At 45.0% G+C, this 26,789-nt stretch overlaps 2 protein-coding genes across 2 annotated transcripts in view; one reads left to right on the forward strand and one right to left on the reverse strand.

Annotated features, from left to right (window-relative positions):
• Positions 1-15,195, forward strand: part of LOC141970495 (small ribosomal subunit protein uS5m-like) — a 64,251-nt gene extending 49,056 nt beyond the window's left edge. Inside the window, exons 9-11 of the mRNA XM_074927152.1 lie at positions 596-658; positions 13,029-13,165; positions 14,617-15,195. Coding sequence (XP_074783253.1) covers positions 596-658; positions 13,029-13,165; positions 14,617-14,841 — 425 coding nt within the window. The 3' untranslated portion in view covers positions 14,842-15,195. The remainder of the gene's footprint in view (positions 1-595; positions 659-13,028; positions 13,166-14,616) is intronic.
• A 7,135-nt stretch (positions 15,196-22,330) lies between these two features.
• Positions 22,331-25,103, reverse strand: LOC141970506 (myelin and lymphocyte protein-like). Its single transcript, XM_074927162.1, has 4 exons — positions 25,017-25,103; positions 22,949-23,116; positions 22,637-22,771; positions 22,331-22,405 (listed from the first exon to the last, which is right to left on the reverse strand). Exons 1-4 carry the CDS (start codon positions 25,101-25,103, stop codon positions 22,331-22,333), a joined length of 465 nt encoding a protein of 154 aa, XP_074783263.1.
• Positions 25,104-26,789: the final 1,686 nt, after the last annotated feature.

Below are 26,789 nucleotides of genomic sequence, written 5' to 3' on the forward strand. Positions count from 1 at the left end.
CCACTGTGCTTTCCTTTTCCTTAACATAGAGGTTCTCTGAGCCATCTTGATTGCAGTGCTAGAATCTCCTATGCAGAGACTGAGCCACTGAATCAAATGCATATAAATGTATATAACAGCCACCCACCAGAAGATACGAGTTTGGGGTTCCTTTTGAAATAGAGAGAAGCACGGAGACTGGAATGGTAAATATTCTATGTGAAACATCCAAGAATGCTGAAGCCTACGGGGAAATCTTAGGTTAAAATCTGAATTGTTAGAAAAATCTGAGTATGAGGAAGAAGGTTAAGTTGTATCATGTGAGCTCATTTCAAAGCCAAATGAGGATTATTGGAGGCATAGACACTTCATATTTTTCAAGTGAAGCTTGGTTTTGTTTACAATAGTAACATAGTATTTACAGATGTGTAAACATACCTAATCTATTCCAGAAATTTACCTAGATTAACCCATCTCTCTGAAGAACTCAGAGGAGAGTAAAACAAACTTCCTGTTCACAGTTCTGAAAAAGAAAGGTAGTCCTTAAATGTGCTGAGCTAAAGTTTTTCTAGAAGGAAGAATTTAGCTGTAATGCCTTTTTTGTCCTCTCCTCCAGTTTACCATGACATTACAGTGAAATTTAAAAGGACAACCATCCGCATGAAGAAGCAAAACAAAGGTAATTAAAGCTGCTTGGAAATTTTGGAGTTTTATTAATTACTGGCTGATATTTATTTGATGAAGTTAAATTTGTGCAACGTCTGTTTATTTCAGAGATGGATCATTTGGTGCTAGTCTACCATGTTTTAAATATCGAAGATGATTAGTTCTGTTTCATTAGAAATACCTACTGTTGATGAGATGGCTTTGTTATTGTAAATCGGGGTTTGTCTCTCTTACACTGGTGGGAGCCCTATTCTTGGTTTTCTTTCATGCTTCCTAAGTGTAGTTTGTTTGGCTCTAAATTACCTAAATGTGGAGACTTCTAATCTATTAGTATAGGTAAAGGCCTTTAGAAGAACCCTGCAGGTTTTTATTCCCACCATATGCCCCATACATTTGGAGAGCTGATAGGCTCATTCCATTATTTTTCAGTTGGGTTTTTTTTGGTTTTTTTTTTTTTTTTTTTTTTAATTATGTTTTTCAAAACAAGATTCAGAGGTAGTTTACTATGCAGTAGTGGGACTGCTTCAAGTGGGAATCACAAGTGCAAGCTGGATCTGTGTGCCTGTCCCTCCTAAGCCCATACTGGGATACCATGGGCTAATGTCCTTCCTCAACTGCCTTGGACTACCTGTGGTCATGAGCTGGAGCCAGGACAGCATCCAGCCTGCTGCTTTGAGACCATTACTGATTTATTTTCCCTAAAATCAAGAGCTTCCAGCAGTGAAGCTAGAGGGATTATCTACCCTGGCTTGTTGTCCTACGCCATACCAGCACAAAGACCATCTCCTAGTTGCACAGTGGTAGTGTTTTCATTTCTCCACCTTTGCAACTTCTTCTTCACTTTCATAGCACTTGTAGTACAGGCAGATGCTTCTTTAGACTCCTGTAGGTTGAATGGGAGTAGTAGTGAGTCCATGCCTGTTACCTCTCAGTTCCCAGGTTTGTTCTTCCACAAAGCTAGGGTTATGTGATATTAGGTGTGCAGCTGCCTCCTCCAGCCACTTTGGCTCAGGACCCTCCTGCCCAGTACCTGCCCAAGGGATGTGGCTGTTACTTTCCCGTTTGCAGGTTCAACCAGCAGCAGAGCTGACTGTGCATCCCAGACACACGGACACACATGGGATACTGACACAGCTGGCCACAGGCAAGGTGCTGCCTTCAACAGCACCTACGTACAGGACTTGCATAAACACAGTCAATTCTGTTCCTCCTCTCTGGCTGGCAGAAATAGAAGATCACTAGTGCAGGCACACAGAGCAGTTTCCAGGTTCACAAGCACACATTTGTGGATCCCTCAAGTACCAGCACGGCCTCTTTGTGCACCCAGCACCCCTGCCTAAATTCTGAGCCCTCTTACCTGCTTCACAGGTCCTCTACTTGCCAGCTGGTTCAGCTTGATGCTTACTAGCCAACATGGATGCACTCCTACACTTGTTCCTCATCCACTTCACATTCACAAGTTCCCCTGGGTATACAGGCATTGACCCCCTGCCCACCTGATACCCCAGTCCAGACCTGAGCCCCCTTACTCACAAGCTAGTCCAGCTTAAAGTTTGCTAGTGAAAATGCATGCCTCACACACACACCAGGACTGGGGAAGGTAGAGATGCTTGGCACCCCCCAGCAGCCACCACCAGGCAGACAGGCTGTTACTTGTGGTCCTGCTCCAACCGCTGTCAATTCTCACACCCCTCCCGGTCTGGGTCTCCCCTGGTTTACAGTCTTAACAGTTGCAAAGTCCAGGTTGATCTTCCTGAAAGTGATACCTGTAGTTTCTTGATAGCCCATCGGTTAGTCGCAATGTTTGTTTCTTGTCATTCTCTCTACCTTTGTTTTCTCAGGTCTGTGTTTCTGTATATTTTGTTTCTGATTTCCTCTTTTTCCCCTCAGTTTCCTAGTTGACAAGGTCCCCAATCAGATAACCTCACTAGAATAAACATTCTCACAGTCTCGCATGCTCTCATCAATTAGTGTAGCTGACCATGTTTGATTCTCATCAATGCCTCCCTTATCATTTGTCAGTCATGTTTGTGTCTCTGTATGTTCTTGTCACTCTCCTTCAACATAACAGCTACCAGTTCACTGGAAGTACTTGCAATTAAAAGTCCACAGTGCTACTAAATTGCTGTCAGTAGTTGTGAAGTATGGCAACTCAGCACGTCTACCATCAACAGTTCTGCGCCAGCAAGACACAGCACAGATTTTATCATCAGACTGGTAACTGATGGAGGGTTATGACTGTGTTCCCCTCCTGGCTTTAGCCAGAGATACACAGTGCACCACGCATTGTTCCTCAGTTGTGTGTGTGTGCTCTCTCTAATAGCTTCCACATGAACACTGACCTTTTGAAGATATGTTGCTGACTTTCTGCTATCACTCTCCTCACCTTCAGAGCTGTTGTGATATGTGCTTTGCCAGTCATTTACAATAACAGGGATGCATCCAGAACAACCTTGTAAACTGCTGTCATGTTCTTCAGGATTGCAATAAAAAAGTTTTAACACGTGAAGTAGTTTGGGGAGCTAAAGGTTAGCTTATTTCTATTGCACTACAGTTTTCAGTGTCATCCATTTTACCTTCTTGGGTCTTTCTGTTTTGAAGACCTGCACGATGGCATGACGTCATTTCTTTGCATGAATCTTTAGTTAGACCTTTATGTACGAAGGTGTGCTAGTTTGAAAACAAACTAGTGGAAGACACCAAGTCAAAATAACAATTTAATAAGAAAAAAAAAATATAAAGGCAGATAACACTGGGTTAAACTAACAGAGTCAGGATACAACCTGACACCCTGTTAATCAGGGTGGTGGTAGCAGTCTGGTAGAATGGTGGCTGCAGTTCCCCCGAAGCAGTGATCCCGTAGAAAAAAAGATCTGCTCTTCCTCAGAAAAGTCCAGTGGTGGCTAAGTAGCTCCTGTCCTCTGGAAATCCAGTGGAAAAGAGAGCGTCTCTGGTATTCAGAATCTCAGGTTCTATCCAGGATGGAATGCTGTTTTTCTCCCTCTGGGTGAGCATCTCACAATGGGATAATGAGTCATGCTGCATGGCATTGATGGGCCATTAGCAGAAAAATAGTCGGGGGGGGGGGGGGGGGGGGGGGAGCAAGGAAACACTGCCCCACCTGATTTCAACAGCTCATGAGGATGGTAATAGAATACACTGCAACCCAGGACAGAAGGTTTGATTTGACTTGTTTAGTCTAACTTTGCTTTCAAAATAGATAAAGGCAGCTGCTGTTCTATAGAAAACAGATTTAGTTTGCTGCTGATTGGTGCACTCTTAATTGGTCCTCTAATTTTAATATACAAATAGGAAACTAATTCATTTATGTGGCTAGTTCTTTGTAAATCAATTCTGTTTCATTATGATAAGAGCTAAACTGCAAGACATTTAATGATTAGTTTATTATAGGTCAGAAACTTGGGATAATTTTCCAGTCATGCTCAACTATTTAATTCATCAATTTCTACAGCCTTTGAGTAAGTTGAAGCATTGACGCTTTGGACATACTGTTTGATTTTGTGTATCTGGTATTCTTGTTCTGCACTGTCACATTAGTAATATGAGAATATAATTATTAATGTTCAAAGTTGCTAATGTGTTTTGAAGTAATCTGAAATTGCTATGAACCTTCAACACAGTTTTTATTAGATGACAATTTGATTCTGAGGTGAAGGGTTTTTTTAATCAGTGTGACATCGACTTAGAAAAATCTTTACAAGTTAGCAGATACAGAGTCAGACTGTCTTATTGTTTGTGTTTCTGCAGCTTTTCTGCATTTAAGGAGCTTTCAAGGTGGTAAATCAGGTAATTGGGCTGTAATTTTTAAGATAACCACTTAAATGAAACTTCAGTTTAGTCTTCAGTATAATGAATGAAAACCATGCATGGAGCAAGTGTAGCACAACTGAACTACACATTTGAGCATGTACATACGAACAAATGATGCTATTGCTGTTAAATGGTAAAGAAAAGTTCACATTAGATGTTATTTTCTTGTAGTGGAACATAGAATAAGGCATATCTTCCCAACTCATCTGACATGAACCTCAGAAGCAAGAACAATGAGCGTCACCTTATGATTAATTTTATCTCGCCAGACTTTTGTCCTCATTTATTTCATTTTTTTTTTTATTAGATTCGAGAAACAAACTGCCTCTCCACTCTTTTTCCCAGGACAGATCCTTTTATAGCTGACACACGACTGTTGCCATGCCCAGGGAGGCTTTTCCATTTGACTTGCACAATAAACATTGCATATCTCAGAATGGTTGAGGTTGGAAGGGACCCCTGGGGTTGTCTTGTCCAACCTTCCAAACTCCTGTTCAAGCAGCATCACACAGATCAAGCTGTCTAGGACCATGTCCAGACAGCTCTTGAATATCTCCAAAGGCAGAGACTCCACAACCTCTTAAGGGCAACCTGTGCCATTGTTCAGTCATGCTCACTGTGAAGAAGTGTTTCCTGATGTTCAGATGGTACCTCCTGTGTTTCAGTTTGTGCTCATTGACTCTTGTCATGTCCCTGGGCACCACTGAAAAGAGCCTGGCTCTGTCTTCTTTGCACCTTCCCTTCAGATATTCATGTATATTGATAAGATCCCCCCCTGAGCCTTCTCCTCTCCAGGCTAAACAGTCCTATCTCTCTCAGCCTTTCCTGATAGGAGAAATGCTCTAGTCCCTTAATCATGTTCACAGCTCTTTGCTGGACTCCCTCCAGTATGCCCACGTCTCTCTTGTACTGGGGAGCCCAGAACAGGACACAGTGCTCCAGGTGTGTCTCACCAGTGCTGAGTAGAGGGGAAGGATCACCTCCCTCAACCCACTGGCAACAGTCCTCCTAATGCAGCCCAGGATGCTTTTTTGCTGCAAGGGCACGTTGCTGGCTCATGGTGAACCTGGTGGTCACCAGGATCCCCCAAGCCCTTTTCTACCAAGCTGTGTTCCAGCTGTTCAGCCCCCAGGATGTATTGGTGCATATGGTTCCTCCCCAGGTGCAGGGCTTTGCACTTGCCTGGGTTGAAATTTGTGAGGTTCCTGTCAGCCCGTTTCTCCAGCCTGTCAGGGTCCCTCTGGATGGCATCACGACCATCTGGTGTATCAGCCACTCCTCCCGCTTTTGTATCATCTGCAAACTTGCTGAGGGTCCACTCTGCCCCATCAAACAGATCAGTGATGAAGATCTTGAACACAAATGGGCCCAGTACTGACCCCTGGGGTACACCACTAATTACTGGCCTCTAGAGTTCATGCCACTGATTACCACTCTTTGGGCCTGGCTGTTCAGCCAATTTTCTATCCACCTCTCAGTCTACTCATGCAGCCCATACTTCATCAGCTTCTCTGTGAGGATCTTACAGAAGATCGTGTCAAAAACCTTACTGAAGTCAAGAGAGCTAATACCCACACTCTGCATTTCATCATAGAAGGTTATAAGGTTGGTCAAGCATGACTTAGCCCTGGTGCATCCATACTCACTACTCCTGATCACCTTCTTGTAACATCATGTGCCTGGAAATGGTTTCTAGGATTAGTTGTTGCATCAGCTTCCCAGGGATCTAAGACTAGCCTGTAGTTCCCTGGGTCCTCCAGTACCTCAGCCTTTTCCATGTCCCCTGCCCCATTTAGCAGTGAGCCCACATTTTAACTAGTCTGCCTTTTGCCACTTAGATACTTAGAGAAGCCCTTCTTGTCGCCTTTGACATCCCTTGCCAGATTCAGTTGGGCTTTGGCTTTCCGTATTGCATTTTTGCATACTCAGGCAGTGTCTCTGTATTGTTCTCAGGTTACCTGTCACTGCTTCCATCTTTTTATGTTTGAGTTTTGCCAGGAGCATCTTGTTCATCCGTACAGAGCTCCTGGCATTTTTATTTGACTTCCTGCTTATTGGAATGGACCACTCCTGAGCTTACAGTAGGTGATCTTTTAGTATGACCAGCTTTCTTGGGCTCTTCTTTCTCAAGGACTTTATTCCTTGGAAGAGTCTTTCTTCCAAACAGATCCTTGAAGATGATGAAGTCCAGCATTGTGGTCTTGGTTTTTGCCCTGCGCCCTTCTCACATGATCCTGAATGCCACCATCTCATAGCCACTGCAGCTAAGGCTGCCTTTGACCTTCAGATCCCTAACCAGCCCTTCCTTGTTTGTGAGGTCCAGCAGAGCACCTTTCCTTGATGGCTTCTTTGTCACTTGAGCCAAGAAGTTGTTGCCAGTGCACTCCAGATATCTCCTGGGTTGCTTATGCCCTTCTGTTTTGTTTCTCCAGTATCTGTCAGGGTGGTTGAAGTCCCCTGTGAATACCAGGGCCTGTGAACGTGAGGCTCCTTCTACCTGTCTGTAGGCAGCCTCATGCATTTGTTGTTCTTGATCAGATGTCCTTTGGCAGACAGGTGTGCCCTACAGTGTCACCCATATTGGTCTGCTTTTTCATCCTTACCTATAAGCTCTTGGTTGGCTCATCATCCATCTCCAGAGCAGAGCAGATCTGCATGTATTCCAGCTATTTTCTCACATAAAGGGCAACTCCACCTCCTTGTCTTCCCAACCTGTCTTTTCTAAAGAACCTGTATCCCTCCACTGTAGCACTCCATTCATGTTAGCCATTCAGCACATCTGCATGACTTCAGCAAGATGACAGACATGCAACTGCACACAGATCTCTTCCTTCCTCATGTTTATTCTCCATGCTGCACGTATTAGTGTACAGGCACTTCAGAGAGGCACCTTCTCATGCTGATTTCCCAGAAAGCACTTTTCCATTACAGTCCCTTGCAGAAACTTTCTTGCTTACATGCAGATGCTGGTGGTCACCCCACTCGAGGCCTGTTTTGACGATTTTTGCTTTCCCTTTTGTTCACATCACTTCAAACCCTTTGTTCATCAACCCTGTCTCTCACCCCCTGAAATGCTGGGGTTTCAACCCCAAGCCCCAAATTAAGGTTGACATATGGGTGATTCCCACAGCCCTTCACAAAGGGGGGGTGAGTTTGCCTTTAGGCTTCCCTCCAGGGTGCGGCCGGCCTGGCAGGGAGAGCCATTGGGTAAAGGAGCCCCAGGTGTCTGCATTAAGTAAACCAAGGTCAGGTGTCACACTTCGGGATAAAAGCTGGGACCACTTGCAGGAAGGGGCAGTGTCTGTCTGTGAGGTGGATGCACTGTGCAGAGTTCCCTGTTGGGGAAGGACCTCCTGCCTCCCTGGAACTGGGCTCCAGTCAGCTCTGGCTTTTGTAAATGTGGGCTGTGTAGAGATTCAGTGTGTGTCTTCCTTGCTCTTATGTATTTGGCTTGTCACCTCGGTTGTCTCCCGTCCCTTCTATGAGAGGCTGCATTTCACCATTTATTCCACCCATTGTTGGTTGTGCGGTGTCGTTGTTGGGGGTCAGCGGGATTGATGTCGATTATGTATAATCTGACTTGTTTGTACCCCGAGCGCTCACCCATGTACTGACCTTTTGTATCAAATACAATTTGGTTATTGGTTCATCCTTATGCTGGCTGTGTCCTTTATGCTAGGCCTGATAATTGGCAAAACACCCCTTCAGAGGGCTGCTGATAACTCTCTCCTTCCCCTGTTGTTCCTAGTTTAAAGCAGTCCTCACCAGGTCAGCCATTCTGCCAGCAAAGATACCTTTGCCTCACTTAGCGAGGTGGATCCCGTCTCTCCCAAGCACACGCTGATCCTCAAACAAGTCCCATTGTCATAGAAACCAAAACCCTGTTGTCAACACCACCACCTCTGCAACCAGCTGTTGACCTGCATTATCAGTGCCCTTCCCCTTTCTTGCTACTTGAGAACACCACTTGGGCCCATGTGCCTGACTGTCACCCCCAGAGCTCTGTAGCCGCTTTTGATACTCTGACTTGTTCGTGGCAGTATCATTGGTGCCCTCATGGAAGAACAGCAAGGGTTGATAGAAGCTCAGACAAGCTTCAGCAGTCTCTCCACAACATCTGGGATCCAGGCCCCTGGCAAGCAGCAAACCTCTCTAGATGACAGGTCAGGTCAGTAGATGGGTGCCTCTTCCCTGCAGCGGGGAGTTGCCCATTACTACCAGTCACTGCTTCTTCCCAGTGGTCTTGCGTTGTCACGGTCAGTTGGCCCAGATGCTTTGCTTGGAAGTACATCTGGCTTCTCCTTCTCCTTGAGGGCAGTGAATCTGTTTCATAGTGGCTAGCTTTTATGTGGAGCTGGAGCCCTTCTCTTGGTGCTAGCTTCCATTCTTCACCTTCCCCAGAGGTTACACTTGCCATTCCACTGGACTGTGCCTGTATCCACACTGTGGGTTGAGTCTAGGCCTCTTAAAGCTGTTAGCAGCACTGAACAACAATTAACACATGAACACCATTGATTTATAATTCTTGGAAAAACTTATGTGTTATGCATTTCATTCTAGGCTTCAAATGTGCTGCAGCAGAATAATTCTATTGATCTCAGGGGGGGCGGGGGTTGTGGTCCATTTTCATCCCTAGATCCTTTTTCTGTTGCTGTTTAGTCAGTCTCCTCTATTTTGTAGCTGTGCTTTTGATTTCTCAGCAAAGCATTCTGCATCTGTCTGTGTTGAATTTCGGTGTTTTGGTTTCAAACTGTGTCTCCAGTTTGTCAGACCTACACTGACTTCTTCTGACCTCCAGTACACTTACAGCCTTTCCCAAGATAATATCCTCAACCCATTTTTTTCAGTCTGTTCCCCTAATCAAGTCATCAGTGATGACACCTGCAGATATTAAAGCCGTAACAAATACACATCAGGATTCTATCTGGAAAATGCTCTTGGCCTGACGGCAAACTGCTGGTCATGGAGATACTCACTTCAGTGATGATTTTGCCTGGTTCTTACGTCCTTAGTTTATTTGTGAGAGTACCATGTTGAACCATGTCAGAATACGAGTCCACTTCTGTCACATTAGCACCTTAGCCTGGGTAGCTTGTTGCTGCCAGTTTTGGCCAGTGTTTTGCCTTGTCTGAGTATCTTGCCAGCCTTTTCAGTTACACGACACCTTCACATATATGCAAGTATCCTCCAAAAACCAGGAAACACTTTTCCACTTAATGAATATTTTCCCTGTTTTATAACTGATGGAACTAGATTGTACATTTCCTGAAATGGGTTTGATGTTGTCTAAGAAAAAAATGTGCTTATGTCCAATGTGCTCTAGACAGCAGGCATCGTGGGCCTTATTCAGAAGTGTAATGATAGATCAGTGTATAAAATTTTATGGATAAATTGTCTGTGTGTGTGAGTGAGAGACTTCATTATGTGCTCATGCTCTGAAAACACGCTGTAACATATATCTATACAAAATTGAGATTTTTAGGGATGGTACAGATAAAGCTCTTGCTGAGTTTACCTTAGTCCCTGACAGGCTTTTGTGTTTTATGAGAAGGTTTCATAGGACAAGCAGGAGCTGGCTGTAATTTTAGTACAATTAAATGACTTGTGGACATACTGCAGAACAAGATTTAACTGGAGGCAGGCTCTGGACTTCATGTCTGCCACCATTCCAGGTAGCTCCTGTTTCTAGCACGTGCCAGCTGGATGGAAACTGCTGGGGATATTGCTTATCTGTGCTGCAGAATATGCTACCTTTTGGAGTGTGGACAGCTCTTAATCGATTTTCATCTCTGTCTTGACTTTACAATTACAGTAGTCACCTAGCCACACTGATACATCTCTGAGTAGTGTAAATTAGTTCCTAATGTGAATTAATAAGGGGAAATGCAGAACAGTTTGTCAAATACACTTATGTGACTGTGAAGCCCAGCACTGAAACCCTGCAGCTGTAATTAATAGGTACAAGAAATTAAAATTATTCATAGATTTCACCTTAGACCATGGCATATGTAGACTGTCTCCACTTTAAGTGCTGTGGGCATTACAGCTGTATAGTTATGTATGCTGGAGCTTCTCACTTTGTGTAATTCCAGCTGGCAATTTCTGTATGTAGGACTTGGATATCTCAACAAATGATCACAACAAAGCCTAGTGTTTCAGTAGGAAAGGTAAAGTCACTGTTACACTGAAATGTTCCTCTCTTGAATTTAATCCTAATCCCTGCAAAGTGGAGGAAAAACCCAGTTTTGTAGTCAGGATTACATATTAGACAAGTGAAAATCCAAGTTTAAAAAGTATTGTAATGTGCATGTGAATGTGAACTTAACTTGGAGTAGCCCCTTAGTGAGGACTTAAAATGGATGTTCTGTTTAAACACTCTTATTAGGGGCTACCCAGAAAATCTAATGTAAATTGCACATAACGTTGTGTTAGTTTATAGGAAGCATACATTTTAAATACTTCTTTTTTGGTTACCTTTGTATCTATTTTTGAGTGTGAAAAAATTTGTTACGTTTAAATGACCCTGTTCTCTTATATAGGCCTCACTGAATTAAACCTCAGTAGAACAAACGGCACGATTGCCACAAACAAGTTAAAAATGTCTGAGCCAAACTTTCTCTCCACAGCTGGAGTTTGCCGGTTAGAATCCTTTACTTTTGTGTTTGGAGTAAATTTTGTTCGGTGACTGATGGACTTAGTTTGCTGGCTTCTGAGTTTCATGTATTACCAATATGCAGAAACCTGACTGAGATAAGATGAAGAAAGAAAGGCAACAATAAGAATGCCAGAAATTAAATGTTTTAAGTCACTGAAAATGATACTTTGACAAATAGCCTTTCAGAGGTCATTCACATGTAATTGTGTCAAAAACTTGGATTTGTTTTGTAGCACAGAAAACAGTGTTTTCTCAAATGGCAGAACAAATGGCTTTGGATGGTGATAGTTTCTTTTCCAAGTGTAGGTTAAAAGAAAAAGGGACATATCGGCACAATAAAACATGCAGCACTGGAAGAGATTTTTTTTTTCCCCCCGTCATTTGCTCAGCTGCAAGACTGTCCTGCAGAGTGGACTAATCAATAACCTGGCTTTTCAGCTTTTAAGTAAGACACGTTAGAACTATCACAGGCCAATTTTTAAATATTAATGCAGCTAGGCCACATGAAACAAATCTCTGGGGAATGAGAGAGCAAAATCAGACTCCTCAGAAAGTAACCCTCATTAATGCCTGTCAAGTCTAAGAAACCACTTGCAATTAATGCTAATGTACGACAGTTATGCACTGGAGCTCATACAACACTATGATGGAGATGGGTGCAGATGACATGAAAACCTCTGTTGTGTTTGTGGATTTTGAAATATCCTTGTCCCTCCTCCCCACTCACCTACAAATTTCAAGTTGTTACAAGATTTTGTAATTTGGCCTGTAGTTTCCAAAGACACACACACAAACTTTTTTTAATCTTACTGCTTTGAACAGTAAGTTGAAAACAAACGAGTGTCACAACACTCATTTGTTCTTTAAGTTGGATTAAACCAATTCTTTTTTCTAGAAATATTTTGCTGCCTTTCCAATGTAGTTTTATCTCCAAGGAGTCTGTTACCTTCTTTATTTCCATTCCCAGTCCTTGACAGTGTACCACTAATGTAATAATGAAGTATCATTCATGCCAGTTGCTGGGCTGGGAGAAGAGAACTGATGTTTCTCCACAGTACCTGGATAATCTCTTGATAGTGCACAGTATTCTGCTCGCTTTTATGAGCTGAAGAGGAAAAGCATAACTTCTTTCTGGAAAGAAGCTCAAAGGAGAGCAGTACTTGAGCATACCAGTTGTTATGAGCAGTAACTTTACCATAGGGGACCAGTTTAAATCCTTCCATTATGTATGTGAACCAGGAGTTTAAAGTCAGATTTACCATCATTAGGAGTTACTGAAGCTGTTGTTCACAGTTGGTCACCTGAAATTGCAAAGGAAGTGGTTTTGAAGCTATGTAGGTATTGCTTTTTAGAAGAAGCAGTCATGATCCGGTTAAATCTAGAGTGTCCCCTTGTAATGGCTTCTTATTAATACTCTTTTAAGTAAACTTGTTGCCTTGCTTCCCTGATGCATTTTTTTTTTGTTCTTTTTGGGAAGTACTAGAGTGTTATTTTTTTGTTGAAAGAAATTGCCTTTTGTTTGAATGTTCCCTGGGTGGTGGGGTATGTTTGTGGAAGATTCTTCTAAAGCTGCCAGTGGTACTTCTTAGGAATACTACCCAAACCTGTTGTATTAAACAGGTTGCATTTTTTATGGTTTTATGTTTTGAGTTTATAGGTGGTGACAGTTTCATTTGGATTTGCAATATGTTAAGTAAGGTGTATTTAGTATAAAAACCCCCCAATGATCTTTATGTTAGCATGGCTGCAAAGACTGGGAAGAATGGTCTTTTTGCTATTTTTAAGATACAGTGTGTTCTAACATGCTAAGAAGAGGTCTTAGGTCTCTATTCTGACTTAGCTAAGTTGTATGCTTACAAATAAACATATGATGCTAATTTATATTTTTTTTCACCAGGTTATGGTCTTCGTTGCCACCGAGCTATCATCACCATCTGCAAACTAATTGGCATTAGAGACATGTATGCCAAGGTTTCTGGATCCAAAAATTTGATTAACATTACCAGAGCTCTTTTTAAAGGCTTGACACAACAGGTAGTGCACTCTCAGTGCTTCTATACATCAGGTCAGGGGATGGAACAGGATTATACTGTAATAGGTTTTGGTCAAACAGTTTATATTCTAGGCTTAAATGAAGACATTTTCCAAAGAGCAAACAAAATCAGCCCGTGAATAATTCCTCAGCAATTGTTTGAAGTTGTCCAGTCAGAAACAGTTGTATGTAACTGCCTGTTCCACAGCCAGGTGCCTCCAGGGGACATCTGAATTTTGGGGATTTCATTTGTAGTATTTTTGGTGGCATTTGAAAAATCGTGGGCAGAGGAAGTTGTGGCCCAGCTTTGGTTGCTGCTGCTTGTTTGTCAGCATTCTTAAGTTTTTGTTGCCTAAGGACTGAATGTCAGAGCTGCTTCTATCACTAGTACAATTAAGATCTCTGAAATAATTCAGGGCAGTGGTGTCATTTCCTCTGACTCAAAGTGCTCACAATGGAGTTGTCTCTGTCTGAGCCAGCTGCCTGTAGCTGATGGAAAGATCCGATGTGCAGCATTTCGTCTGAATTCCTTTGAACCCCAGCCTTAGGATGAGTCTGTCCTTTGGAAATTCCTGGTTATCTCATTTGGCCTTAGAGGCTTGGTAGCTGCCAGGATTTAGCTGCTTACTTTCCCAATACAGCCCTGCAAAGCTGTAGTTGTCAAATCTGTCACCGTGTCCTAGCCAACTTTTTCAGTTTAGCCTCAGGGGGTGAAGGGCTTATGATCATCTTTGCCTAATAAGATACTTACAGATGCTTATCAGTATCTGAGGTTAATCAGACTTGAGGAAGTCTGTCATATATTTTCAATGCATGGTCTCCGAGAAGTCTTCCACAGAATGAATAGAAGAAGAGTCTGCTGTATGAATTATTGCTTTGAGATATGCACGCTTGATAAATTTTATTGACTGCCCTGAATGGGAAAGTTTTCCTATCCTCAGTAGACATTTATTCTGTAAAATGAGTGTTAACAACACAACTTGTATGCGAGGAAGAGGTATAGTTAAAAATAATGTAAATTCGTATCATTATATTAGCTAATATTACCTGTCAGGGCAGTAATAAGCACTTTACTGTTGTCAAAGCCAAATTTATATCCATATCAAGACCTAAAAATGTTACTGCACATTACTAACATGCCAACACGCCTGCTTGTTAGCAGGATGTGCCTTTCTGGCCAGATCCTTTCCAGAAGCAAGTTCCTCTAGGATGCCTTGTAATGCTAGTGTATCTGCAGTCTAGCTGTCTGGATTTCTGCTGCTTATGCAATTAGCTCATTTGAAACCCATGACGATGAGCCTGACGAGTCATTTAATTTACACAGCGTTTAAACTGTTTAGTTGTGAATTACCTTTATTTTTTTCCTACCCCATATACCACGTAGAGTTTGACCTGAAGTAAACCAACATCGGGCACCATTGCTTTGATTGTCTTTTCTCTTTCTTACTCCCAGGAAACTCACCAACAGCTAGCAAACCAGAAGAGTCTCTACGTAGTGGAGTTCCGGGAGGAGCAGGGCCCTCTGCCCATTGTTGTAGCACTCCCAGAGGGGACTGTCCGTGAGGATCCTGAGCCTGAAGATGTAGTTCCTGACACAAAGCTGGAGTGGAGTGAGGTGAAAGAAGCTCAGGGAATGACAAAATCTCCCTGGATAAATGTCAGACGGATGGCATGGTAAAAACTTCAGTCCGTCTCTTCTGCTCAGAGATGCAACTGGAAAAGCCCAGCCCAACTGGACAGGTTGTCTGGGCTTACATTTCAGAGGAGAGCACCAGTAGCTCTCTCTCATGCCATTCGTATTGCTGCTCCCATCCCTACCATTCAGTAACATTGTTTGCTTTCCCACAATTCTTCTGACCAGTGTTCGACTAGGGACATTCGGATGCAAACAGCCAGTGAACATGATTTTGTCTTCAAGCATGCATTTACTTGATTCCTGAAAAAGATGGTGTTTAATCAACAGATCCCATGTTTCCTTCACAAGCTCTTGGGAAACTACTGAAAAGATTGTGAAAGCAATAAACAATCCTCAGAATTAGTTCAGTGTGGGTTTGTTTGGGTCTTTTTGCAAAATGCCAGTGTCTGGGAGATCTTGAAGCAAGCAGCAGTAGTGGGAGTTAATGTGTGCACTCTCCATCTCTCTCTAGGCTCACTCAGTATGGTGGGGGGAGCTGTGAAATCAGAAAGTAGAAGTTGTGTGTCTTCTGCAGGGGGGATGGGGAAGGGGAGCAAGGTGATGGTAGGCAACAGCTGGACTTGTGCAAACACTGTTCATGCAAGTGGGGAGGTTCCCCAAATGAAGCAGAGTCCAAATACCTGAGGAGAGCCACCCCACTGTGGGATATCACAGTATTTTGATTGCCATTGGAAGTCCAGTCCGGAACACACAATCCAGCCTTTCTTATGGCAGTCTTCTCTGCACATGTGCTAGGATAAGACCTAACTTAAATTTTCTGCCAACATAGAATCTTCAACACTACCCAGAACTCAGAAAGTGCTACAGCTGTCAGATTAAAGGAGATAGAGCTAGTCCATGATACACACCAGCCTCTGACCAGACATGGAGTAAACCATGTAGCAGATCTCCAACACAGAGGTACATGTTAGCTCACTGGTTGAAGGGGATCCATCACCCAAGTCCCACCAGAAGATAAACAGGCTTTGCATCCACATGCTAGGGTACTGCTCTACCTGGCAACTCCATGTTTTTGGCTTGGGCATCGCAAAAGAAACAGTGGAACTGAACCTAAACAATGTTTTATCACAAAGTGTTAGAGCAGTCCAAGGCTATAAAAAAAGTCAGGAGTTAACTTCTGCGCCTCCCAGTCTGTGAGTGCTTGTCATGATGTTTCTCTGTATGACAAAAGGTGCTTGTACTACCTGTTTTGTTAGTACAGGAGAAAATACCTTAGAAATACTTCAAGACCAACCTGGGAATTTACATTTTAAGTTTTGATGTTAAAGAGATTTAGGAGCAGTATTTTACACTGATTTCAATCCAGGTTTCTAAAGACAGCAGTTGTGTATGTACAAACAGGCATGGTGAATTTAATTGAGTTTTTTCTCACTTTGGTAATGGACATTCTAATTCAAAGCCATGCCTGCTGAGCAGTTGGTTGAAGGCTTTATTCCTCTTTGCCAGCTCAATCTAAATCCACCTTCAATAGGACTGCAAAGTGTTCAGTTAGCAAGCTTTCTTGTAAGCAGCATATCAACGTACGGTTCAAGAACACCTGCTCACGTTTAGCTTGCATCTTACTGTTGAGCAAAATCAAGAATGAATAAACCTGAACTCAAGGAATCAAGTCTAGCGCATTTAGGTGACCTTCAGTCTGCCTTTGTCCTTGCAGAAACAGAACTGAAGCGACCCAAAACAGCCTCAGCTTGGGTAGAGAGCCTAAAGTGACTGACTGCATCAAGCTGTTTGTCATTTGCTTCCCTGTGTTGCAGTGAGCAGATGGATTTTGCCAGCATTTTCTCTCTTCTAAGAATCGGGAATAAGGGGTGTGTCAGTAGCAGGTGACTGCATCCACACTTGGAAATGACCTGATGCTTCCTTGTATGCTGTTCTTGCATTTCCTTGCCCAACACATATGGCGAAAGCCCCCCATATTCTGGCCTAAGATTGGGGATGTGGGTGATGTCAATGTCTCCAGTGCAGTGGGGTGAGAACGAGAACCAGGCAGGTCCCTTGAGTGCTCTTGGGAAGAGCTGAAGAAAGACAAGCCATAGGGACAGCTTGCTGCTTAGCTAGCAGCACCCGCTGCAGACCAAGTTGTGAAGTCCAGCTCCCTCCAGCTGACCTGGGTCAGAGCGCTGTTCCTTGTGAAACCCGAACTGAGGTCTCACACCACATTTTCCCAGCTCATGAGGTGCATGGGCCATCACTCAGCACAAGGGTCATAGTCTCTCTTTTGTGAGTAGAGGTCTGCAAACAGACATCTCCCTTGAACCCTTCTTTGTCACTCAGTAATTTCTGTAAAGGGGTGGAACAACACATTATTCTCAGTGATCTTTCTCCATCAGCCAAAGCTCTGGGGAGTGTTTGATTTATAGCCGGTGTCTCCAGGAGAAACCACACAACCCTTGCAGGTCCACCTTGTGTGCTAGTAGAAATGAGAAGCTGTGAGATAAGGAAGTGGTAGGGTGAATGTCTTTTGCCTTTTCAGAACTTAAAAGTAACGTCGTAACTACAAATCTCCCTCTTTCCTCAGGGTCTGCACACTAGCTACATTGGCATCTGTTCCCATGACTGGTCTGCTCAGGACTACTCTGCCTTGCCTCTGCTCTCTGGAGGAGGTGTAGGGCACTTCTCAAACCCACAGGACAATAACACGTTTGAGCACTTCCATGAGTAAGGAATAAGGCATTTCCATCCCTCAAAGCAAATGGGGTTTCAATGCTTGATTCTGTTAGAATAAGGGAAGCCAAGGAGAAGGAAGGGGCCCTGGTCTCAGTGCAAAGATCAGAGGTGGGGAATGGACCATAGCTGGGTCAGGAGAGGCGGAGGCAGACTGAGTCAGCCATGAATCAGACTCTGCCACAGACCCACACAGAGCTTTGATCCTTCTGTAGAAGTCATCTTTGGTGGGTTTCCCGTTTTCACAAGTTTGTTCATACAGATGCTTGCATAGATGTTTTACCCAGCATACAGTTTGCCCATCACTCACAGATAAAGCTGACTATAAAATAAGAAACATCAGAAACTCCTGCATTTTCCATGGAGCTGACTGTAATTTTCTATTAAGTGCCTTTGCTTTCAGGCAAAGCAAATGCCCATGCAATTCAGGAGAAGATGGAAATGCTTCTAACTCATTGCACCACTGGAGGCAAGGTATCCCATACATTTGGGGAACAGCTAACATTGTGACTAAGAAGCTAATTAAGCAAAAGCAACCAAGATTGCAATCTGGGCATAGTTAAAACAAGTCTGTAATCTTGTTTTTATCACAGGATCTGAGGTTTTGTCTGCTTTCAAGAGGATAGTTTGTTTTAACCAAAGTCTAATTGCCTGCAGGCCTCCTTGTCTTGTTGGGGAAACTGGGGAAGAGCAGAGATGGAAACTCCAGTTACACTGCCAGTTGAAATCTGGTGGTGGCTGCAGGGATGCAGTAGGCCCACTGGTTTTAACAGTGTCAACGGCTTGCAAGTGCTCTGAGAAAAGGGCTGAGTTGTGGCTTTTTTAAATGGGCTGCTCTATCTAGTTATGTCTGCAAGGGATTCCCAGGGATGGGGAGGATGAATGAAATGATGAGGGTGCCAATCTGGGGGGGGTCTGGAAGTGTCTGAGCAAATGCAGAGCCTGGGATGGAGCCGCCCCATGTATTGGGCCAGGCTGGGAGCAGCTCTACAGGCAAGAACTGCAGGTGCCTTGTGGTAACAAACTGCAAGGGCCAAACGTGTGCAATGAGCACTCGGCAGAGCCAGCTGTCTCATGTTCTGGGGAGCCATGCTAACATGCAATTAACCCCAAACAGCTCCATGGGAGTAAGATCAAGCCTGCAGTGTTCATCGTGCCCAATGTTTCCAGTGAGGTAACAGCAAATTCTCAGGCCAGCAGTATCCTCAGGGCTCTCTGTGGGGATGAGACCTGGTGCACACAGGGTTTGTAGATCCTGGGAGATTCTCTGAGCTCTGGGCAGCATCCTTCCCTTTGGAAACGTGGCGGTGTGCCATTTTCCAGGGAGGGACCTTAGGCTGCCCAGTTTCCAGGGCATGTGGGTCTTCATGGTTGTGTTGAGACAGTAAGAGGGCTGGGCATGATGGGCAGTGGAGACAGGGTGCTTTTTTCATTTTCTTTTCCTCTTTTTTTTCTCTTCTTCCCCCCAGGCAGGGAACATGCATATTGCTGCAACTCCCCTGGCATGAGGTGCAAGTCAGTGGCCTGGCTCAACTGACTTGCGCAAACACGACTCCACAACCTCCAAGGTTATAAAGTAGGTGTGTTTATTCAGCGCTGAGGCACATGGGGGATCGTTCCACCACAAATGTGCGCACCTCTCGTGGCACCTTGTCTTACCTTTATGCTACAAAGCATCACATATTCATAATACACCTATACATATGCATGACCTGTCCCCGCTTTGTATTATAAGGAGCCTGAATGTCATCTTCATATGTTCCGCCCCAGTCTCCTCCGAGTCGTGTCAGCACAGTGTATCCCAGTGGTCGTGGGCTGGGGTCGCAGAGATGAAGTAGCTCTTCCTCACTCTTGAACTTTTTACCCCGGTTTCTTGCACAGTCTCTGTAGCCTCCTGGACTCAGGCCGTACCATAGGGTTGGTTTTGGCCAGTTTTTAGGGCTGTCTTCCTATTCCATCAGGAAGCATTCTCTCATAGTTTCCATCAATCAAGGTTTCCATATTGTTCTGCTCTCTGGCCTATCAACTATGATACATTATCCTATTTTAATCTTAGTTATCTTTTAACTAATAGGCCTCTAGTCCCTAGCCTGATCTCTAAGTCTTCCATCTTTATCTCTAAACTAAGTTATACCTTCATTTCTTGAGTGCCTCATTTCTATATCATATTTTAATTTCCTAGCTCCTCATTTCACAACAATGCCACATCTTGCTGTGTCACTGTCCTGAGCTGGGGCCCAGCAGCCCTGTGCCAAACAGGGACCCTCCTTCATCTGCAAGCTGTTCAGTTGCATGAAGTTGGGGCCACATTGGGAGGGTTTCATAGTTGCAGCACTGCTTCCTATCAGTTACTTTGGATGCTATTGACCCTGCAGTGGCCCTTCTCTCTGCCCACCTCTCCCTAGGCAAAGACTTGGCCCAGCTTACACTGGGGCCACAGGGTCTCCATCCCAGGGCCATGTCCACAACCTCACTCAGCCCACTCCCCGGCCACACTGGGGCTGGTGAGCACTCCCGTGCCAGCAGCACCTAGCTGTTTTTTTTTCCAGTGCTGGTTTACAGCAAGGTTACACTAATGCTGGGGGAAAAGGCATCTCAGCACACAGGGTGGGGCCAGAAGGAAAGGGATGAGGTGAACTAGTGCAGACTAGTGTGAACTGGTGTGTGGCAGGGAAGGGCGAAGCAAAGGGTAAAGCAAGGCAGAAAGAATGGGGGAGGAGAGATGGAAGCCCTGCCAAGACACAGGCTGCAAACGTGGTGGCCACAAGGCAGAGGGATGTGGGTGTGAGGAGACAGACAGCACTGCTCAGCGCAGAGGTGCTGGCCACACCTGGGTGCAGAACGTGGACAGAGCTACCACATCCCAGGGGCCAGGGTATGACTGCAAATGTCTGCCTTGTAAATAGACCCAAACAGAAAGGTGTCCTTGTGTTTCAATGCTAAATCCAGGGGCATTAATAGAAGGTGGCAAATCTGGGCACCAACCGTGCACACCTCCACACACACACATAATGATGTGATGTTGAAACCCGTTTCACCAGGTGCATGTTAAGCCTTCAGAACCAAGTGCCAGTCCAAAGTGGCTGTGAGTTCCTTTCCTGCTCTGACCAGGGTTTTCTTTTTACCATCATCTTGCTGTTGTCACACTAACACAAGCAAAACAGGTCAGGCTGGTTTTCAGCAAGGAATAAACAAGAAAAATATTCAAATGTTTTCCTCATTGCAATAAAAAAGCCTCAGAAGTCCCCCCCTGGATCTGAAGCAACAGCAGTGCCTCCAAGGCAATCTTTATTTCCCTTCCAGTCTCCAGTCCTTGTTATTATCTGGGAACTTCAGACTCAAAATGGAAGCACTTTCTGCCCCACAAGCTGGAAGGACTAATTTGGTATCACAGTTTATAAGGTACCTCTAACACATGAAAACATCCCTTCCTGGGTCTAAACCCCATTTAAATTGACTCACTGTTGTAGTTTAACCCCAGCTGGCAATTAAGCACCACACAGCTGCCTGGTCATTCTCCCCAGTGGGATGGGGGAGAGAATCAGAAGGGTAAAAGTGAGATACCTCATGGGCTGAGATAAAGATGGTTTAATAGGTAAAGCAAAAGCTGTGCACACAAAGCAAAATTCATTCCCCACTTCCCATGGGCAGGCAGGTGCTCAGCCATCCCCAGGAAAGCAGGGCTCCATCACGCGTAACGGTGACTTGGGAAGACAAATCCCACAACTCTGAACGTCCCCTCTTACTCCTTCTTTACTCCACGTTTATATGCTGAGGATGATGTCATGTGGTCTGGGATATCCTGGGGGTCAGTTGGGGTCAGCTGTCCCAGCTGTGTCCCCTCCCAGCTCCTTGTGCACCCCCAGCCCTCTCACTGGTGGGATGGGTGAGAAGCAGAAAGGCCTTGGCTCTGTGCAAGCCCTGCTCTGTGTTAGCAACACTGTTTCCAGCACAAATCTGACAGTTAACTCTATCCCAGCCAAAACCAGCACACTCACTCAACACTCTGGAGTATTGTAAGCATTCAAATAAACGTCATCACTAAGACTGACCCGAGCTGGTTTAGCCCCTGACCCTGGGTACAGATTCCCACAGGCTCCCTTTGCCACAAAAGCCCACTCATTCATGCCTAAGTTTGTGCCTCCTTAGGCACTGCCCTGTTACAGTGCTCCTGAGGCTGTACAAGGCTGTGTACCTGTGTGAAGCAAAAGGAAAAACAGCAGAAATCACTATTGCCTATTTGCAAATTCACAGCAAGCCCATCTTTCTCAGCGACATAACACTGGTGCATGCGAGAGCAGCCATGCACCGAGGACAAGAGTTGATTGCCTCTGTTTATTCAAGATGTTAATCTAATCATCCATACAATTCAGAGCAGTTTTAGGGAGGGAAACAGGCTTACATGGAGGGCTGGTAATTAAAATGACTTGCTTTCATATTTGTGCTGGTTGTTCAGGCTTCCCCTCAGAGCAGTAACAACCCTGGAGGCCTAAAGATGTGGTTCAGGGAGATTTTATCACTTTGAACCCAAATATATTATTCTTTTTGAAGCTGGATGTTTTTCTATTTGGGCCCAAATTACCAGCATCAAACTGTACCCTGCCAAGAAGAGACTGGAGGGAAATAGATTGTGCCAGGATGTAGCTTCCTCTGGGATGCTCTTTGTCTTCATTGCCATGGTCGCACATAAAAAGCTGCTTGTTTATACATTAAAAAACAAAACCCAAACCCAGCCTGGAAATTGCAGTTGTTAAACAGCTTTCATGTTCATGGGGTGGCCACAAGACACACTTGCAAGGGGAGGCTCTTAGGAAGATTTCCATCGCAGGAGTGAGAACACCTTATGGATCACGTACATCAGGGTAGCTACGAATGCAAATACCTACAATGGCAAAACACAGCCAGTTAACTTATTACATGGCATGAGTTCCTGCACTGAGCAAATACCCTGTGATGTGCTATATCTCGACTCTTGCACATGTGGAGACATTTGTGCATAGTAGGACTGGGATTAGTTTCATTCCTGCTCCTATTACTGGTGCAAGTAAAGATTGGCCCTTGCTGCTCCACAGTCATCCCCTCACATTCCTTCCCCTGCTTGCCAGGCACTCACCACAGCAGCGATGTTCTCCCGGTAGATAGTTGTTACCAGAGGGTTGGCAGACAAGCCAGCTTCATAGGTGAAGTAGGCTTCCAACACAGCAGCACTGAGGTAGAACAGAGCTGCTGTTTCCTGACAGATGACATCCTAAGAAACAAGGATCATGCAGTCATTTCCAAGGAGGGAGCACACTGGAAAAAAAAAAAAAGGAACCCACACGAGCAAGCACCAGCCTGCGATTTGGAGTGCTGTAACAAGGAGACAATTGTCTACAAGTGATACCAGGGAGGGGAAGAGACCCTGAGGTTTGTCACATCCACTTACCAAGGTGACCCAGGAGCTGCTGCCCCCGTGCACCCCGCAGATGTAGAGGCACAGAAGAGTGGTGGACATAACAAAGCAGAACACAGAGACGAACATCACCCAGCCTTGCAGGATGGGTAACGGGACCTTCGAGGATGCCACCAGGATCCAGACAAGGCCCCCAAAGATCTGCAAGTGAAAGTGGGAGAGAGGGAAAGCGTGGAATAAATTGGTTTATCCAGAGCAGAGCCAAAAACCGTGCACACCTCTGGCACTGGCACTGCACGTGGCAATAGCCCAGGGATGCCTTTGATTTCTTCCCAGCCTCCACTTGAAACTGGGCATTTAGTTGGGAGCATCTGCCTCTGATCTTGACCCCCAAAAAAATCTTACTGTAGCCCTGCCCTCTGGTGTCACACCCTCCCCACATCAGTGTGCTCAGGAGGCTGGTTCAGACATTTTTGAAGGCTGGTTTCAATGAACAGGAAGGTTTATTTCAGAAGGGCATGTTTGCTTCACACCCAGTGTGGCAGGATTATCTGAGCTGCAGGCAAGACCTTCTGACATTTTGGTAACTGCCTTAGCGTTTGAAATGCCTTTTTTTTTTTTTTTTTTTTTTGTAGTCACCATACGAACTGCTGCAGGCAACCTCAGATTCCACTGAAGACTGAGAAACTCTTTATCTTTCTGAACGCTGTGATTCAAGGCAGCCGCCTCCTTTGTACACAGCAGAGATAATACTGTTGCATGACCTAGTGTCACACACCTCCAGCAGTGGAGGAATCCAGTTATGCAGCATTCTTCTTTCCCCAGGTGGTTCCTGAGCCTTTAGGATGCACATTTCCAGAACTTACCCAAACCAAAGGATAGGGTGCTCATTTTTGTCTCATTAAGCAAGCTGCCTTACCAAATCCCCTGAAGACAGATTACAAACAAACAGTTCAAGGCACAGACCTTACCGTATGTATGCTGAGGCCAGCAGAACCAGAACTAACACAACCCTGTGGTGGGGCGGCTGGCAAATGTCTGCCCAGCCAGAACCTTCACAGGGACTTTTCACCTTCCTTCATGCAGCTGCAGGAAACCTGGAGCTTGCTCTTAGGGCCTGGGCACAGAAACTGAGTCCCTAGAGCATATTTGGAGGAGCTGAAGGAAAGCCTTTCTTTACACATTGGTAATGCCTGCTTCAACCCAACTCCTCTTTGCTTGACTGCTGTCACTAGGAGAATTGAAGGAAATGCTGTAAATCCCAGGAGTGTGGACTGAGTTGTGTTACAGGGAAGGATTTGGCCCCAGATGGCAAAACTGAAGTTTTTAGCATGCAATAATCCAAATACCATCCTACAACACTCAACTGTCAATGCTGGATGAAAGTCCCCAGGCTTTCAAAAAATATCTCAAACTTGTGAGAAGAGCATGTTTCATGGGTGGGGACAGAGGACACAGGAACTTTCCATATTAGTCAGTGCTCACAGCAACCGCTTTTAATCACTTGTGCCAAATCTATAAAGATTACGATCTTCTCCTGCTCAATGAAGTTACAATACGGGAAGAATTTAAAAAGTGTTTGTTCACCCTTTGCTTATCCACTGTTGCCCACACACCCAGGTCCAGCACGTTGCATCTGAGCAGTACAGCTTCAGCAGCCCTAGGCTCTTTGCTGCTGCAAAAAATTACCTCAGCAAGCCTTTACTCCCTGCTTTAAGCAAGCAGTTTATCCTCTGCCTGTATCAGCTGGTAAAATCATCTTCCAGTTAATTAACTGGCTGTTTGGCAACCTAGTTTAGACCCACCAGCAACCCCTTCAACTTTGTTAGGCAGAAAATTACAAAAGGTTTTCAGAGCACCACAGAAATCCCCTGCAGACTGAAGGAGAGCTTCAAAGCCCCAGCCTGGGGCTTGTGGTTTTCTTTGAGGGTGTGCTAGGTATCAGGGGCTGGCCCCAGACCTTTGTGACTTGGGGACCCGGTGTGGCTCCTGGACCACATGCTTAGCATCAATTCTCGTCCCTCAGACACCTGCAGCATGAAGTGTGCTGGATGCCCCACAAACAGCATCTGCCTTCCCCCAGGGAAAAACCAGCACTCACAATTTCAGGAATGAAGAGCACATCTGGGAAAGTTGTCAGGACGGCCAGGCCACTGGGCAAAGAGGTGGTGGAAGTTGCCGAAGACATTGCGAGCCTCTCCCACGGTGGCTATCAGTCACTCTGGCTCTAGCTGCTGGAGGTAGCTGCTAAATGCAGCCTTCCCTCCCTCTCTCTCTATCTTCCTTATTCCCTCCCCTTCTTCTTGCTCTTCCTTCTTCCTCCCTCCTTCCTGGTGGCAGGTGAAGACAGCTGTGAATGGCACAGGTGTGGCCAAACCCTGTGACCAGGAGCTACCTGGTAGCTGACAGGAGCCACATGTGAGGTTTTCAGGAGATACAGACAGCCCTGAGGCATTTTGAGCAGAGATGTCTCTACACAAGCTGACTGTGCAGGGCTGTGGTGAGTTGCACTGGCTTAAATCTGAGGACAGTAGGGAAGACTTCTACCTATCCAGCTGGGTCCCTTCTTATCCCCTTTATTTGCACAGGATGTCAGCTTGTCCCCCACCCATGTGAGCTGGCCACAGCAGCAGGCACAAGAGCAGCTGGCGGCCAGGGCGAGCCAGGACACGCCAGCTACAGCTGTGAGAAATGTCTCACAGATAGACATGCATCCCAAGATGAGGGCAGTCAAACTGCAGGGTGAACTACTTCTGTTGTCTCAGAAGGAGATGGGATGTGCCAAGGTAACAAAAATTACCTAAAAGAATGAGATTTCCCAAGCCATTTGGCTGCCTTTTTTTTTTTTTGCCTTTTTTTTTTAATTATTTTTTTTAGCCTGGAGTCTATGGGAGTGAGTCATTCCCCTCTCCATACTATGGAGTATTCACTTCTTTTTAACATGCTCACTTGGATACCCAAAAAACCCACACAACTTCAGAAGCTAAGGCCAAAGGCATGAAACGTCAGGAAAAGAAAAGGAGCAGTGTGGCAATGCGCATTGCTGTGGATCAGTGACCCGTGGAAGAAGTGCCCATTTCAGCCAGGCCCTATATATGGTGCTTGCCCTTCCGCAGCTGCTCCCATGCATGAGGCTTTGGTGCGGGGTCCGGAGCAGGAGGTCGGAGGAACTGCCTTGTTCCTGGCCCCATGTGCCTGGTACACGCAGCTCCAGTAATTGCCATCATCAGCTCTGGCCTGGAGCCTCCAGCCAACCCCCTCACAACCACAACAAGGGGCATGTTCAGTCGTTGTTGCTCTGCTTTCTGCAAGTACATCAGCTGGTGTCACAGCCCTAGGGCAGGAATGCAGCACCCTGGTGTTGCATATAAGATGACAAATAAATTTGGTAAGAGATTAATCCCCTTGCATTCTAGCTGGTCCTCAAAGATTAGAGGTGCTAGGGGCAGCTGGACCTATCTCCTAATAGGCCAATTATTGCCGTGACTAGAGGTCTGAAACCGGATATATGAACTGCTTGTATGCTGTAGGTCTGGTCACATTCAAAAGAAGCAGTCAGATGCATGAATAGTATGGTTTATTCTTATGCAACATTTACATTTTCTTTGAGATTGCCAGCAATAAATGCACTATACTGCAGAATGGCTATATAGCTCTACAAACAAAAATGACACCAATTGCAATCATGACCTTAATTTCCCAGGTAGTCACTTGGCATAGCCGAGGCTACAAATTTTACCAAAAGGCATCCCTTTTTTCGTGTGTGTGTGGGGGGGTGTGTGTGTGTGTGAGGAGAACAAATCCATGATCTGTCCCTCTGATTTTGTATTGAATTCTCATCCCTCTGAGTTAGGTATGAACTCGAGGTAGTACT

This window comes from Athene noctua, chromosome 1, assembly GCF_965140245.1.
Source record: "Athene noctua chromosome 1, bAthNoc1.hap1.1, whole genome shotgun sequence".
NCBI lineage: Eukaryota > Metazoa > Chordata > Aves > Strigiformes > Strigidae > Athene > Athene noctua.

Coding starts and splice junctions, on each gene's coding strand:
- LOC141970506 (XM_074927162.1), bottom strand. CDS start 25,103: ATGTCTTCGGCAACTTCCACCACCTCTTTGCCCAGTGGCCTGGCCGTC. Junction 22,772..22,948: donor GCAGCTCCTGGGTCACCTTG/GTAAGTGGATGT, acceptor CTTGTTTCTTAG/GATGTCATCTGTCAGGAAAC. Junction 22,406..22,636: donor GGGAGAACATCGCTGCTGTG/GTGAGTGCCTGG, acceptor TTGCCATTGTAG/GTATTTGCATTCGTAGCTAC.